The sequence below is a fragment of the Borostomias antarcticus genome, assembly GCF_949987555.1.
Source record: "Borostomias antarcticus genome assembly, chromosome: 5".
Lineage (NCBI taxonomy): Eukaryota > Metazoa > Chordata > Actinopteri > Stomiiformes > Stomiidae > Borostomias > Borostomias antarcticus.
Genome location: NC_140238.1, coordinates 14,445,546 through 14,460,935, shown reverse-complemented (window position 1 = coordinate 14,460,935; position 15,390 = coordinate 14,445,546). Strand labels below are relative to the sequence as shown.

General features: G+C 42.4%; 2 protein-coding genes across 2 annotated transcripts; both read right to left on the bottom strand.

The window, feature by feature from the left end:
• Positions 1 to 191: 191 nt before the first annotated feature.
• On the bottom strand, positions 192 to 5,839 carry LOC311309071 (microtubule-associated protein RP/EB family member 3-like). Its single transcript, XM_084438226.1, has 7 exons — positions 5,716 to 5,839; positions 4,423 to 4,550; positions 4,084 to 4,229; positions 3,747 to 3,903; positions 2,512 to 2,651; positions 1,753 to 1,905; positions 192 to 1,536 (listed from the first exon to the last, which is right to left on the bottom strand). Exons 2-7 carry the CDS (start codon positions 4,541 to 4,543, stop codon positions 1,468 to 1,470), a joined length of 786 nt encoding a protein of 261 aa, XP_084294352.1. The 5' UTR covers positions 4,544 to 4,550; positions 5,716 to 5,839; the 3' UTR covers positions 192 to 1,467.
• Positions 5,840 to 7,629: 1,790 nt separating this feature from the next.
• On the bottom strand, positions 7,630 to 14,706 carry dpysl5a (dihydropyrimidinase like 5a; the record flags this gene model as incomplete). The annotated part of the gene is made up of 12 exons (XM_084438221.1): positions 7,630 to 7,715; positions 8,179 to 8,347; positions 8,582 to 8,789; positions 9,078 to 9,220; positions 9,366 to 9,507; positions 10,835 to 10,991; positions 11,119 to 11,194; positions 11,303 to 11,347; positions 11,779 to 11,847; positions 11,965 to 12,144; positions 12,785 to 12,943; positions 14,446 to 14,706. 12 exons carry the CDS (start codon positions 14,704 to 14,706, stop codon positions 7,630 to 7,632), a joined length of 1,695 nt encoding a protein of 564 aa, XP_084294347.1.
• Between the last annotated feature and the right edge of the window lie 684 nt (positions 14,707 to 15,390).

The window sequence follows — 15,390 nt, the reverse complement described above, 5'->3', positions numbered from 1 at the left end:
TGTGCTCTTGCTGGGCAGGACAGATACCTTTGAGTGAAGAGACATGGCACACCAATGGTGCCCCCTCGTGGTTAAAAATAGAACTCTGCGCTTCTCTTCAGTGTATGTGAAAGGTTTGAACAAAAGCAAACTGTTAATTTCACAACTGTTTATTTACTGAACAAAAACTCAAAACATGAGTGTCAACATTGGTACAGTCATTCCGAGAATGCAGATTGAGTTCCATTGCAGATTACTTTAATTTAACAAAGCAAAAACCGCCATGGAGGGTAGGACAGTTTCTTCTGATGTCCATGACGACCAGCATCATTTTGAACTGGTCACAGACCCCTGGGACTTCCTTAGTCACGCCTTCCCTTCAGCAAATCAAAAGTCCCTTAAACACACTCAGATTTGCAGCACAACAGGATGTAAACTAGTTCTAGTATTGTTTTATTACTTTCAGATGTTTTTGATGAAACATTTTCAAAGATAAATCTAACATTATTTTGCTACCACGTCAGTTTGAAGGGTAAGCCTCAGGTATTGATGAGGATGAGGCTACCTTTGTTCAGCACAGGCCTTATAAATATAATGGCAATTAACCAAAATCCTTTGACAAAAGATTCCACATACAATTAATTTACAAATATGTCATTCATTCACAGTCAATGTATAACATTCTCATGCTCAGATATGTAGTTAGTTAATAATGAGAGGTTAAAGAGCATAGGTCAAATGACATTTCTACACCACTGTCTTTTTGCTGCATCACCCATGATGTTTTCACATGCCATAAACCCACCCTCACAAAAATAACACTCTCTACACTGCCTTTAGCACAAATCATATCCGAACCAACCAATTTTCATGATTTAATTGTTTCATTTACATACATTTTGCACCAATTCTTCAACCGATTATTGTTAAACAAAACATACGTTAAATAAATAAGACACTTTTCTCATAAATGAAATATAATGTGCAGCCATACAGTAGTTGTTTTGTTAGTCAGTAACTCAGAGAGGAGAGCCTGTTCTAACATGCAAGCTGTGCTTTCCTAAACAGGGATGAACTAAAACAGTGCTAAGGCAAATAATGAAATAAATGATGAGAAACAACTTTTCCTAGTTTTAAAAATCACATACATCATATTTACAGTTTTAAATTTACCATGTGACACACCTTCATTAGCACTGCCTTGGTTTTTGGCTAATATCTGTGTGTAACTTTATGCACCATGCTGAAAAGACTGGGATATGTCAGGTTATTGTTGTAGCTACTGGGTCAATGGGGGAGGGAGGAGCAGAAGATGAGGTTGAAATGTAGAGTACAGTATGTCTACTGCCAGGGGGAGAGAGGAGACAAACAGATATGAATGAAGAGAGATAGACAGAGAGATGGACAGAGAGCAGGAACAAGGCATGAGTATTGGGGTTGAAAACGTGAGGGGGGGGGGGTGGGTTGGAGAGGAGGGAGTGGAAGAATTTAGTATTCATCCTGGTCCAAGTGGGCTTGCTCATCAACGTCTTCGTCATCTGGGGCTGCAAAGCCATCCTGAAACATAGCAGGCGACACAGTTATGAGCAGGTCTGACCTTATCACCAGGAACAAATCCTCTTGTGAGCCTGCTAAGGAGTTTGAACATCTTTCTGGTCAATTGAGTTATAAGCATTTGTCATTATTAGATTCTAAATTAGTGGTCTGATACTCGTGAGCAGAATCAGTCAGTGTAGATATAAAAAATAAAAACCTTTTGATAAAAATCGTTACCTCTGTAGCGTAGAGAATGTTGATTATCCTTGTGAGAATTGGATTGCTTTCACTCTCGTTTTCCTGGCAGATCAGCTCGATGTCCCTTAATTTGCTGAAGTAGAAATCTCTTTCCTTCTCCAGTCCATCCACAGTCAACTTCAACTCCATCAACTGCACAGAAAAAGAGCCAAGCTCATTATAAACAGGAGAGAGTGGGGGTATAGTGGTATTACGTTTTACAGTTACAGCTCAGCTCAGTTTTCACACTGACTTTGCCCTTGATGTCAAATTCAAATCAAAATCATGCAAAGAGCTCAACTTAGTATCCCTCAAAAAGCCTTTCCAACCTTCATATTGTCTGTGTTAAAAGGCAAATACCAGGATTCAAACTCATGTGTGAACCTACTGTACAGTATACACACACTTCAGATCATACACTCTCAGACAAAATGGTTGTGAAGTGATTCTTCAGTTGTCCCTATAGGGGAAACCTCTGAGAGACCCTTTCACAATCTTTTTTGGTCCCTGGCAGGAACTTTATTGTGGTGAAATGGTTCTAGATGTTTTGCCAGATAATTCCTCAACAAGAACAATCAAAGAACCTAATCTGGTTCTAGGCAGCACCGTTTTTCCTGAGAGTGTACAGATGAGACCTATACATGAATGACGGAGGCAACCTAATAAACACACATGAGAGCACTGTTGAGAGAAGTTCATGTCCAGTGATCTGAGTTCTCCAAGGTAGAGAAGGCCTCCTTACCCTCCCTGGGACTCTACCTGTTGATTTAGCTCCATGATTTCAGCATCGCTGCCCCCGTTTCTGGACAGAGACGGGTTCTTCCTAATGGATGTGGCTGGCATCACCCGCTGTGGTGTGGGCATGTTTTTGGGAACTGTTGGAGACGTCCTCTGTGGGCCTGTAATGATCAAAGACAATCACACAGGATTATTGGTGTTTGGATAAATTGATGTGTACCGTTTCCTCTCTATAGCCACTCATGCAATCATGACTATTGAGACAGTACATCGCTGGGAAAAACAGTGATAGCAAAGCATGACGTTGTGCCTGTGGTAATGCTAATGATGGAACTGAGGCACCTCTATCCTTACAGTTGATCATTTTAATAATCTGGATTATGTGTAATGTTAAGAAGATTACGTTGCAAAAGAATCAGAATACCGTAAGAGTGAGAGTTCTATGGAGGATAGAACAGAGTGGGAGTTCTATGGAGGATAGAACAGTGAGAGTTCTATGGAGGATAGAACAGTGAGCGTTCTATGGAGGAGAGAACAGAGATTCTCGGGTGGATTACTTCTTTGTTAGCACTTACAGTACACATCAACACAGTATTCATTCACATCACACATTGCAGCATTCTGGTTTTGCATTACAGCGTTGCGTTACATTACTTGAGCCATTTCACCTGCACATCATAAATCAACTGACCACAGGTCACAGATCAGGGAACAGTCCTGCAACACGTCAACACTGTAATGCCAATGCAATAACAAAGCTGCTTTCACTCAAGGCAGGTCTGAGACTGAGGCTGAAAACTTTCTTCATCAAATTTATCAGTCCAAGTTTCAGAGCAAGCCAGAGACAGGAAAATGTTTTCTGCATAATGTCATAGTTTTGGTTCTCTATCTCTAAATATATAAAACTGCCAAATGTAATCTTCATTATGTTTTCTGACCAATACAATCAATTTAAATGATACCGTAGAAATAGCAAAGAAAATCACTTCCTATAGATTTTCAAACTGAGGTGATCTCCAGTGTACACTACAAGCTGTGAGATATCATCACACGATGCGTTGCTTGTAAATGCTAGCCTGTGAAATGGACATATACCATAGCAATCATTCTGTGAATCGTGCACACACCGGTTGCTTGCGGGGAGCACTTTTGAGCCATCCAAAGCTCAGCGAGACAGTGCAGCAAAGTAGAACCATTTGTTGGGTTACCTGTCTGGGCTCTGAAAGGTTTCTTTGGTTTGTAGATAAAGTGATCACCTGGATTGGGCGGGGGAGCAACGTCTTGCCCCTGTCTGGCTTGAAGAGGGTCATACTCTTTTCCATCATAGTTGGCGTCAAAGAACTTCTTGAACCACTGCACAAATTCAAAGTTGTCCTGGAACTTTCCTTTTACAAGTTTTTCCACAGGGATTATCTGTAGGCACATATAAACATGAAAGGTTTTGAGAATGGTTTGGTGACCTTTGACTGCAGCTATCATGGGGGGGGGGTGAGAGTATTACTAGCATGTCTGCTGTAGAAGATTAGCATGTCTGTTATTAAAGTTAATAATAAAAAATATATAATATTTATATAATAATTATAAAAGCCTGACTTTGTCGACACTCATCCTCTTGAAAGCTGCCTGTAGAACTTTGAAATTGTGAATGAACTCGTGTTCCAGTTTGGCTTGGAATTTGACCTTCTTTAAAAGGACACAACCAGGGAACAGCATGTCCATGAACTGGCAGTATGTTGCCCCTGGAAGAGAACAAAGAAAAGGTACATGTGAGACAACATGATTTGCTCAAACCTGTACTGAAAGTAAAAGCACTTGATTTACATTAGGGCCGATGTGAAAATAATGGTTACCTTGTTGGGCTAACAGGTAAATATTCAGGAAACTATGCAAATAAAAGAAGCAAACCCCCCACATCTACTCAAGAAGACCTACCTGAGCACATCTGCTCGATCTTGGTGTAGGTGAGGTGCAGGGAATCATTGACCCATGCCAGCATGTCATGTCGGCTCAGATTGTCAATGGACACGGATGTGGAGTACACATTTACTGCCATCACCTTCCTGAGAGGAACAAGAACCACCAGGAAGTCATTTTCAGACTATAGCCCACATTCCTTGACAATGAAATCAAATGACTTTATTATGTCTTATAATTCTGCCATTGGCCGTTATTAGGTTGATAGTTCTTTATACAGAATATTGTCTGCATACAACAGGCTAGTTATGCCTAATGTTGGACATGATCAAGGCAATATGTAAACCTAAAGGATCATAAGGATGTAGACCTGTGGGAAGACAATAGAGCTGTTCTGCCACTGAAGTCTCCCAGAACATAAACTATGTTTGAGAACCACACGTCTGACTCTCAGTTGAGAATAGCCCATCTCATATATTTAATTTTGCATGCCAAATCTGCCTAGCATAATTTAGGCTACTGGTCTTGCCCTGTTAAAGCGCGCAGGAGTGATAGGTAATTAGGCAGTTAAGTCACTCTCTGACTCTATAAAGCACTGACACTAATAATCTTCACAATCACACATCACTTTTGATGTAATTATCTGACCCAAGGCGAATAATCTGTTAGCTCCTTAACGCATTTGCATGTGTGACCATAAATGTACCCATCATTTCATCATCCTTTTGCTGGAATAGCGACATACAATAGGCTCCGTGCACCTCACAGGAGCGCGCACAGGACTGCACTTTCTGTCAAAACCCCACGGGATCAGGCAGCAATTAGATCACTGCCAGCCTAACCGCTTTAGCCCAGGAAACACAGGCGTTCCGCTTTGTGCATGCTATTTTCCTCACAGGTCTTAAACAGCTAAAATCATTTGAATCATTGGCATTATTTTCTTTAAAGCCACCCCGGCATGTGCAAGGCCTTTCAAGGGCCGTCTTTAATGGCTGTAACCAATGTTGTATTCAAAACATTTTCATATTTGCGACCTCCTAAATGCAAGTTTGGCATTTTTTGGCTGTCAACAATGCATTCGCGTGTTTCTTTTTGTGTGAAAACCCGCAACATTGTTGCCAAGCGGCCCCATCTAGAGGCCTCTCTGGATAGCTACCTCACACAGGACTGTCACTGTATGCGAAATATTCTTGCAGAATGGGTATGAACGAATCAATTCCTAATCATTGCAAACAAACGATAAAAGACACTTGGCAAAGGTTCAAAGCTCAAATTGTTCAAAGAATTGGCTATAATTCAACAATTACTCACTGTAATTCCAGTGATATTTCTCTGTTGTTATCAAGCAGGCAATACTCCTTATACCAGTACTCGTTGCTGTCGTCGTTACCAGCTCCTGCGCGGTGCAGTGGTTAGTAACTGGCCGCCCCCTCCGTTATACAGTCGCTCTGTCTGCAACAATCCTCGACCAACTGCGCCTGCGCCCGACTCCATGCTGCTAGATAACTGCTGCTAGCTACATAAATAGGACTTTGGCCTATTCTTCATAAACACATTACTGTGGCCCCTTAAGATAAATCAGCTCTTGATTAGTTTGTCTGGCCTAGAGCAAGACTGATTTGATCAAGCTCTGGCCAATACAAGTAGACCATACTATTGACAAATGCATTTTTCACAAACAAGGATAAGACATTTCAGTGTGGTTTATTTGCACTCAATCATGTGATAAAGAGCTGCAATACATAAGACAAAATAAGAAAAATCCACAACACATTGATCAGCACCGGTAGGACTTATACTGCAGTTGCCATGGTGTATTGTGCAATGGTAAACAATATCAAATAATACGATTTTCAGGAATACATTTCAAAGGCAGTAGTTGAGAACATGAGAAAGGACAACATCAGTGTGCTACCATACCTGTTATTGTCTTGTTATAAAGGTGCAGGAAGGACATTGCTGTATGGTATAGAAAAGGCATTGGATCCTATGACACCAACGTGATCTGTTGACGTTGACATTGCTTTTGTTTTTCCAATTCACACAGTGATGTTACATGGAGAATGTCAATCAACAAATATCACAATCAGACATTTCAATGCAAAGCCAAAGGTTATTGTACTCACTGTTGTAAAAAGTGCTCAGAGGTTTCAATGATCAGACAGATAGTAGCAGTTTGCACTATTACCTGCACAATACTGTAAAACTTCTTGAATGAGAAAAAGGCCTTTTTAGGTGAGGCTTGTTGGTTGTGGAGAAAATTAATATGTGGACTAACACACAGTATGAGATCAGGAAGATCAGTGCTTGGAAGAAGGGTTCTATGCCACAATACACAATAAACAGCATAGGTTTACTGTATTCACATTTGAGGGAGAGAGTGAGGGAACTGAGTAGGCTACACTACTGTACGGGAGGCTGTAAACATGTTTTGGAACAGTGTATAAGCTACAGTTGTACACTATGGGAAACTACACTTTGTCTACACAATTACATGACCCACATCATAGGAAGCATGTAACACACTGTGCTCCAAGGGGAAATTATGTTTCAGAAGAACAATATAACATAGAAATAAATAAAGGTATTCCCTTGCATTGGAATAAAAATGCTTCACAAAATGTATTGAGCTATTCATGTTATTTTATGTCAACAGTTTGTAGCGACTAAGCATGCAACCCCTGGCTGTAATCTGTAGAAAACACCCTTTCAGACATAAAATCATGTAAAAAGGCAGCTAAGTAGTACATGATACAGTGCAATATTGTAGATTTAACAGTGAGGTAAAACTATTGTGTCAGAGCGCCTGCCCCAACCCAGCAGCCCTAAAACTATTAGTATAACGACACATATCCTGCTCGATTCATTATCCAGATCTGTTAATTGGCAACTTTGTTAGTTGCTGCCTTCATTTGTTTGGTTTAGATTCATCTGGCATGTGTTAGATGTTCATGTCTGAGGTTTATCCCAATATTGTTCCAATTTTTATCATCTGCTGACATTCCATCATTAACATTACAATGCCGTATAATGTTGCACTGACCATGTCATGTATACTAGAGAACCAAGTTCAGTCTAACATAAAAAGTTACACTTTTCACTATGCATTCAGAGAGTGAGAGAAACAAAAGTTTCTTGGTTTGGCCACACGTTTCCTTCAGGCTTCTTTCTTCATTCCTGGTTGAGATCTTGCTGTTGATTGGTCCAGCTCTGGCTGGTTCCAGCTTACCAGATACCACTGGATCTTCCTCCCGGTGGGGCCAGGATCCTGGCTGAGGATCTCTTTGGAATCTTGTCATCAATCTGGGCTCCTGTGAAGAGTGGGTGAGGCAAACCTTCAGTACAATAGTCATCTAAAAGCTGTGAAACGGAGAGTGTGTTATATGTCCACAGTATTCTAGGTACAGTATCAGGGACATCTGCTGCTCTAAACTGTTCTGGTATATACAGTAACAAGGATACATGTTATATACCTGTATCATAAGAAAAAAGTGTTGCACACTCTGGATCCATATGCAGCTCTTTTATTAATGACGTTTCAGCCTGTTGGCCTTTTTCAGAATCAATAGTAGGACCCATGTATTGGTTTGTTATATGGGTACTTGTTGTTATACCTGTATAACAACAGTTGTACGATTAGCCGTCGCTGTGGCGTCAGCTAATAGGGATCCTAATGAACTTAAACTAAAACTCTTTCATCCCCAATTATCCTTGCATGCGAATCTTGTCTACGACGCTACAGTATGTGGTGGTGATTTCCGCTGAGTGTTTTACCAGAGAGGCTGAAGCTGGACTCATGGAGGTCTCGGACGCCTCCGTGCCTAGTGCAGGGGCGTGTCGGAGTGTCCAGATCGTCTTGGCCACAGTCCTTCCTGCCTGAGTTGTTCACTGCTGCCACATCACCTGTGTAGGGCTCACGCTCCACAGCTTTCACAGCCTGGCACTAAGGAGTCAGACACACACACGCACACACACACACACACACACACACGCACACGCACACGCACACGCGCACACGCACACGCACACACACACACACACACACACACACACACACACACACACACACACACACACACAAAACACATGTTTATACACTAATAACAGCATACCACTGCTATTATGCAGTAATACCATTGTTATAAGACAATATAGCCAAAATAGTACCATACTGTACCTTCTCTCTCTGAACCATCTTCTTGTACAGGTAGTCTGGGAAAGTTCTGAGAGGATAGAACTTTCCAGATCCCTCTGAACACGTGAAGACACCATTTTCATAGACAAGGCGACCACGGCTGATGGTTACCAGGGGAACACCATGACAGCGAAGGCCCTCGTACAGGTTCATGTCTCCACCCTGAACCTGAGTATCTACAGAGATGGTCCTGCACACAGATTATTACTATTAATAAACTTTATTTACAAAGGCAAGTCCGCTATGTAAGTTTCTCATTTACAATTCTGACCTGTGCAAAAACATACAGTACAAAAACCCCAAACATCAAAATGATCCACACTACATACATTAAAACAACAGTAATCACATGCTGCATCACATGCTCATTGAAAGGAAAAGCCTCATCCATTAAAGGAAAACCTCAGCGATCCCCCCTGAGGAATTGGGTCAATACAGATGTTGAAAACAACAACAACAACAGGATTGAATTACATACTTGGTGCTCTCAGGGTCCCAGACCACCACGTCAGCGTCTGCCCCCGGGATGATCCTGCCCTTCCTAGGGTAGAGGTTGTAGATCTTGGCTGCATTAGAGCTGGTGACTGCCACAAAGCGGTTCTCATCCATCTTGCCTCCAACCTGGCAGGATCGAAGATGAAATAGATCGCTAAATGTTATAGAGTATTTTTAATCCTAGCGCTCACGTATCGTAACCTTTTTTTTCCCGCAGATCATCCCAGCGTTCCATAAAAGAGTACAGTGTGTACAGTGTGGATCTCCATACCACTCCTCTCTCCCAGATCACACTCATGCGGTCCTGGATGCCCGGGACTCCGTGAGGGATCTTGGTGAAGTCGTCCTTGCCCATGGCTTTCTGTTTGATGGTGAAGGGACGGTGGTCCGACGCCACAGAATTCAGACTATCACTGTCCACACACAGGGAGTGAGGGCGTGGTCAGCGGGGAAATCAGCACGCATGGCATTGTACTACAGTATTCGTGAGTATGTATACTTTACAGTATGTGTGAGTATGTATACTTAACAGTATGTGTGAGTATGTATACTTTACAGTATGTGTGAGTGTGTATGTGTGAGTATGTATACAGTACTTTACAGTATGTGTGAGTATGTATACTTTTCAGTATGTGTGTAAGCTCTTCAAATAACTTCATATATATATATATATATATATATATATATATATATATATATATATATATATATATACAGTAGGACCCCACTCATCCGAACTTCAGAGATCCGAACCTCCCGGTCTACCGGACAGGCTTAAAAAACGTTTTTTGTTTTTTTTTGGCTGCTGGTTACTGGTGGGATTTTCCTTACAGTACTGTACCCTACTGTGAATAAAAACAGAACTGTATGTAGACCTACATGTTGCCTGTAGGCTGTAGCCTACTGTCACGTTTCATTTCTTTGTTACTCTAATGTCGAGCGCAAAACGCAAACGAGTCTGCTGCGCGAGAGCTGCATTCTTTGGTAGCCAGAAAGCGCGTCAGCAACCTGAAGCAGAGGAGCAACGAGTCATTTTTCATTCCCAGTTAATGGACTTCAGGAACACAGACGTGTTGTGAGCATGGAGATTAGCCTACTAGACCTACTGTATTTGTTAAATAATAGCCTACAGCCTAGGCCACGTTAGCCTACATCTGTTGTTTTAGAGACTTTCTTTTAGGCTACAATAGCCTAAGACACGACAACTTGTCTGTCATTTCATTTATTTATTTATTGATTATCATTTGCTCTAATTGTTCTAATGTTGAGTTGTTTTTAGGCTATACCATGTTGTTCTGCGAATACAGTAGCCTATCGATGCAGCGTAGGCCTCATTTGAGAATAAAGTACAGTACTGTATTTGATCAAAGCACGCACTCAAGTGGAAATTCGGTTATTTTATTATAGGCTACTGTAGGTCTATTATAGGCTAGGCTATATGAGTTTAGTTGGCTATTTGATTGCAATTTTGATGCATTTTCTCAAGTAATTAAGGGTATTTATTGGTCTATTATGAGTCATATGAAACAAGTATACCACTTATTGAATTTGGTGCATTTTAACATAAGTTTCAGTCATCCGGACATTTCAGAGATACGAACGACCTGCGGTCCCGTTGGGTTCGGATGAGTGGGGTCCTACTGATATATATGTATATATATATATATATATGTCAGTTATATGTCAGTTGCACAAATACACGAATGGAAGTGACAGGCGATTAGCTACTGTACTACTCACTTGCCCAGTAGACTCATCAGGTAGTTGGGTGTGTTGGGCTCCAGGCGTATAGGGGGCACAGTGACATAGGCAGCAGCATGGGCCCAGTCCTGGTGATAGTACTGCAGACCATTCAGAACCGCATGGGCTGTGGTCGTCTCGCCATGGACAACCTTACCTGTGGAGGAACCAGAGTGAAGATGGGAGTTTGGGATACAGTACAGCCCACTAGCACCGTACAACCATTGTACCTGTGGGGCAACGGAGGTTGGGGTCTTATGATGGAGACCACACTCTGGCCTTACCCTGCATCTTGGCTGTGGCAACTACGTCTCCTGCCGACATGCTGGACACATTGACCAGGTAGATAGGGCAGTGGGCCTGTAGGAACAATGCATGTTTCAACAATGAGGTAGCAGGTGTTCCATCTGCTCTCTTATTACAAGTAAATTGTCCTTTTACGACTTGATCAGAAGAAAACCCACTCACCCTGTTAGCAATGGTGATTGCCCTATGGGTGGCCTCGGCCTCTAGCTGTTTAAAGACGAGAACTGTGGTTGAGTTATCACATTATTGAGGATGATGTCTTGACAAAGGAACTGATATATAAGTAAGCATGTCAACAATTTATTTAACAATGTAATAATTTATATTTACCCCCCTGGGATAAATAAAGTAAGTATCTATCTATCTATCTATCTATCTATCTATCTATCTATCTATCTATCTATCTATCTATCTATCTATCTATCTATCTATCTATCTGTCTGTCTGTCTGTCTGTCTGTCTGTCTGTCTGTCTGTCTATCTATCTATCTATCTATCTATCTATCTATCTATCTATCTATCTATCTATCTATCTATCTATCTATCTATCTATCTATCTATCCATCCTCTAATATGTAGTGTAAGAACTCATGAATTACATAAACCGACAGTAGATGTAGCTAGAGTCCAGTACTTCACCTCCTCAGGTCTGCTGATCTCAATGCCCTCTGGTCCACTGATGCCCAGGTCCAATGCCTCCTTGGCCCCCTGGAAACACATACAGGATGATTGTACCATTATGTGTCAGGATTTTTTTTTAAATGTCTGCACAGTTTGCAAGTAAAATTGCCCCCGAATTGAACTGATATCTCTGGTCTCACCCACCTCAGCCACCAGCTCTCCGTTCTCAGCATGGACTCTCGCCACAGCCCCAATATCCTTACAGTTCTGCAGGGCCTGGAAGAGCTCACTGTCCCTTAGCATGAACATGTCCTTGTAGGCCATGAACATCTGAAAGGAGTTCACCCCTTTCTCTCTCACCAGGGCCTCCATCTCAGCCCGCACCTGGAGCAGACACAACCAGGACTCTCACTCAATGTTACCAATCAACTTTTATATGTGACAATAACACATTCAAATGGGAGGCATGTGAGTCGTTCTTACTGTGAGGTGGAATTCTTACTAGCAAGCTACTACAGTACTACCTAGCACTCTTAAAGTGGAAAAAGGTATTTAGCTATCATTCTTACTAGCAAGCTAACTACTACCTAGCGTTCTTACCTATAGTAGCGTTATTATAATACTAATTTAGATATTTAGCTATCATTATTACTAGCTACCTAGCTGCTACCTATCCACTATTCACTGTGTACACAAATGCCACCCACGTTGACACAGGGGTCAGACATGGAAACAGGGGTGAGGCAGATTAGGCTGGACCCAGGAATGAACTAATTCGGACGGTGCTGAGTGGGCGCACTCCGCATATCGCACACACCTCTATGCAAATCCATATCATACATGCCTCAATATGGATTTTGTGACACAGCGCCAAGAACATTTTAATTAGTTTTCATGACTATTTCACGATAAGTGTTGATATAGGGTTGCAGCCTAAACACAATATCTTCAGGTAATATTTGTCGCTCATACCCTCTTACAGTAAAAGTATGGTTGAGGGGAGAATGGAGTGACTGCACAGTACCTTGGGTCCCCACCAAGTGACCCCCATGTGTAGGGCGTAGTCACAGCAGGTTTTAGGATCGGCCAGGGACCTGCACTGCTCATAGGCTTCCAGCAGGGACTCATTCTTCTCAGGTAGCACATGTCCAATGACCATGGTGGTGCCTCCAGCCAGAGCCGCCTATTGGTTCACGGAGACAGAGAACACACCCATCACAACTCATCATGGCCAATCAGAAGCTCCATATAGGGATGGCAGGTCCGGTTTACTTCATGAATCAAACATTCACATAAATTCTGAGATACAGATCATGAAACATGTAAACCTCCCCCCCTAATGTTTAACAACAAACACTGAAATCTGTCAGCTAGCTGTGATCTTTATTATTTATTTACTGGTTGGGCGGTGAACAAAACTATAAAATGATCAAATCGTTAGAATGATGGGTCGAGAGCCCTGAGGGGAGTGATTAAGGATCATAATGACTGTCACTGTTTACAGCTGAGTGGTCCATCCATTATCTCTACAGAAAATCAAAAGCAAATGAGCAATGTGCAGTGTAATACATTTAAAAGGTCAGTTTTTGTTGTTGTTAGAGAATCAGTGACTGTATTCATAGATTCACAGTGTAAAATGGCATATTACACGACAACAAGAATAAATCCCTACAAACCAGGTTCATTCTTAATTAGGCTACAAACAGAAACATATTCTATATCAAAACCTCTAAAATACACTACTCAGATGAGTGTGTCCGTGTGAATGCAGGCACCAGAGAGCATCTGTCAGCTGACCCTAGAGACTGAAGTAGTGTCTCATAAGGGGGGCGGGGGGTCTGAGAGCGTATTGTCTTCCAGCACAATGGCGTGAGTGAAAAGGCTTTGCAGCAGTCTTTGCAGCAGCCCCCTCGTATCCATGGAAACAGAAAGTGATCTGCATGTGCCTGCATTCTTAGCTGGGTACACGGCGGTGGGGTAGTGCCTATGTCACCCCCGGCATGCATTTCCCGACCGATAACATCTCTTTAGCTTGTCATCTAGAAACACAACCCTGCTTTCAGACTCCGTCATCTCTAAGTGCTACAGTATGTTGATGAGTCATGCCCTGGGGCAGCCTGGGATAGCCCCAGTCTGTCTGTCTGTCTGTCTGTCTGTCTGTCTGTCTGTCTGTCTGTCTGTCTGTCTGTCTGTCTGTCTGTCTGTCTGTCTGTCAGGCCTCCATCTTGGTTCCAGTCTGGTGACTTGCTGATGTCAGCACTGCCCCTGCTACACCCCCAAACAAACACCTGACCAGAACTACCATCATAAACAAAAAATGATCATGCTGCTAAACAATATATGTGCAGAGAAAGAAAAGAAAGAAAACTTCTTGAAAGGATTCACAAAAAAGACACATCTCTGAGCCATAATCTAACAAATGACTGATGTACTGAATAGTCTTCTCAACTCCCTCTTCGGTGCATATGCATAACAAAGAATACATCATACAGCATCAACCGGTCAGAGACTGAGTAATAATGGCATTAGTATATCTATGAAAATATATCTATGATGTGTAAAAAATAAAAATAAATCTCACATCATCAGCCTGTTAAACACTTCAACTAATCTGTCTTGTTATTCAATGCTAATCATGCCCCCTGGTGTTGTTCCCTGAGGCCCCTGGGGGCCCTACCTACCTACCTTGGTGCCGCTGTAGTAGTCATCAGCCGTGGTGGCGTTCATGAAGCTCTGCTGCAGGTGCACACTGGTGTCGATGCCCCCCGGGAGGACCAGCTTCCCCGTGGCGTCGACCACCTTGGCTCCGCCCGGGATCATCAGCTCCTTGCCCACCTGCTGGATGATGCCATTCTCGATGTAGACGTCCGCCTCCTGGGTGAAGTCATCGTTCACCACTTTGCCGCCCTTGATCAGGATCCGCACAGTTGCTGAGCTGGAAGACATGGTTCTGAAAGAGACAGGACTATTTAAGACTATGTTTACTGTATATAAAAACTATACTGTATTATAACCAGGTCCAGCTACTTTGCCGACACAATTCCTCAAACCCCACCAAACTATCAACTACTGCTGATATCATACTGCTACTACAACTACAGTATTGCTGTGGTAATAACCAATAATAAAAGCTATATATAAGCTCAATCAGCAAAATACTTTCTCATTCTACCCCCCCCCCCCCCCCCCCCCACACACACACACAATAATGTAGGCCTACCTAATCTTTAAGAGCTCTGAGGGCTAAGTCTACAGGAGAGAATGGTCAGTGGTGTTGTTCTCCCTCAACTTGGCCTGGTCAGGCTCAGTGACATCAGCCACACAGGGCCAGCTGTGTCTGTCACAGGCAGTGTCTGTCACAGTGTGTGTGTGCCCTTGTGTGTAGAGTCACTGAGTATAGGCAAGGAGGTATTATTAGTGGGGTGTGGGTTTCTGGATCATGTGTACGTGTGTTGGTGGGTGCGGCAACTTCGCCGCATGGTCATCACAGCCCCAGATCTGGTGCTGAGATTAATTCTGAGACGGCAACGTGCTCACATATACTCACACACGGCCTGACTGGCTGCAGAACAGGTGGAGTCATGAATGCAACTGATCATTTGCTAATATTTCATATTTGTAGACGAAAGG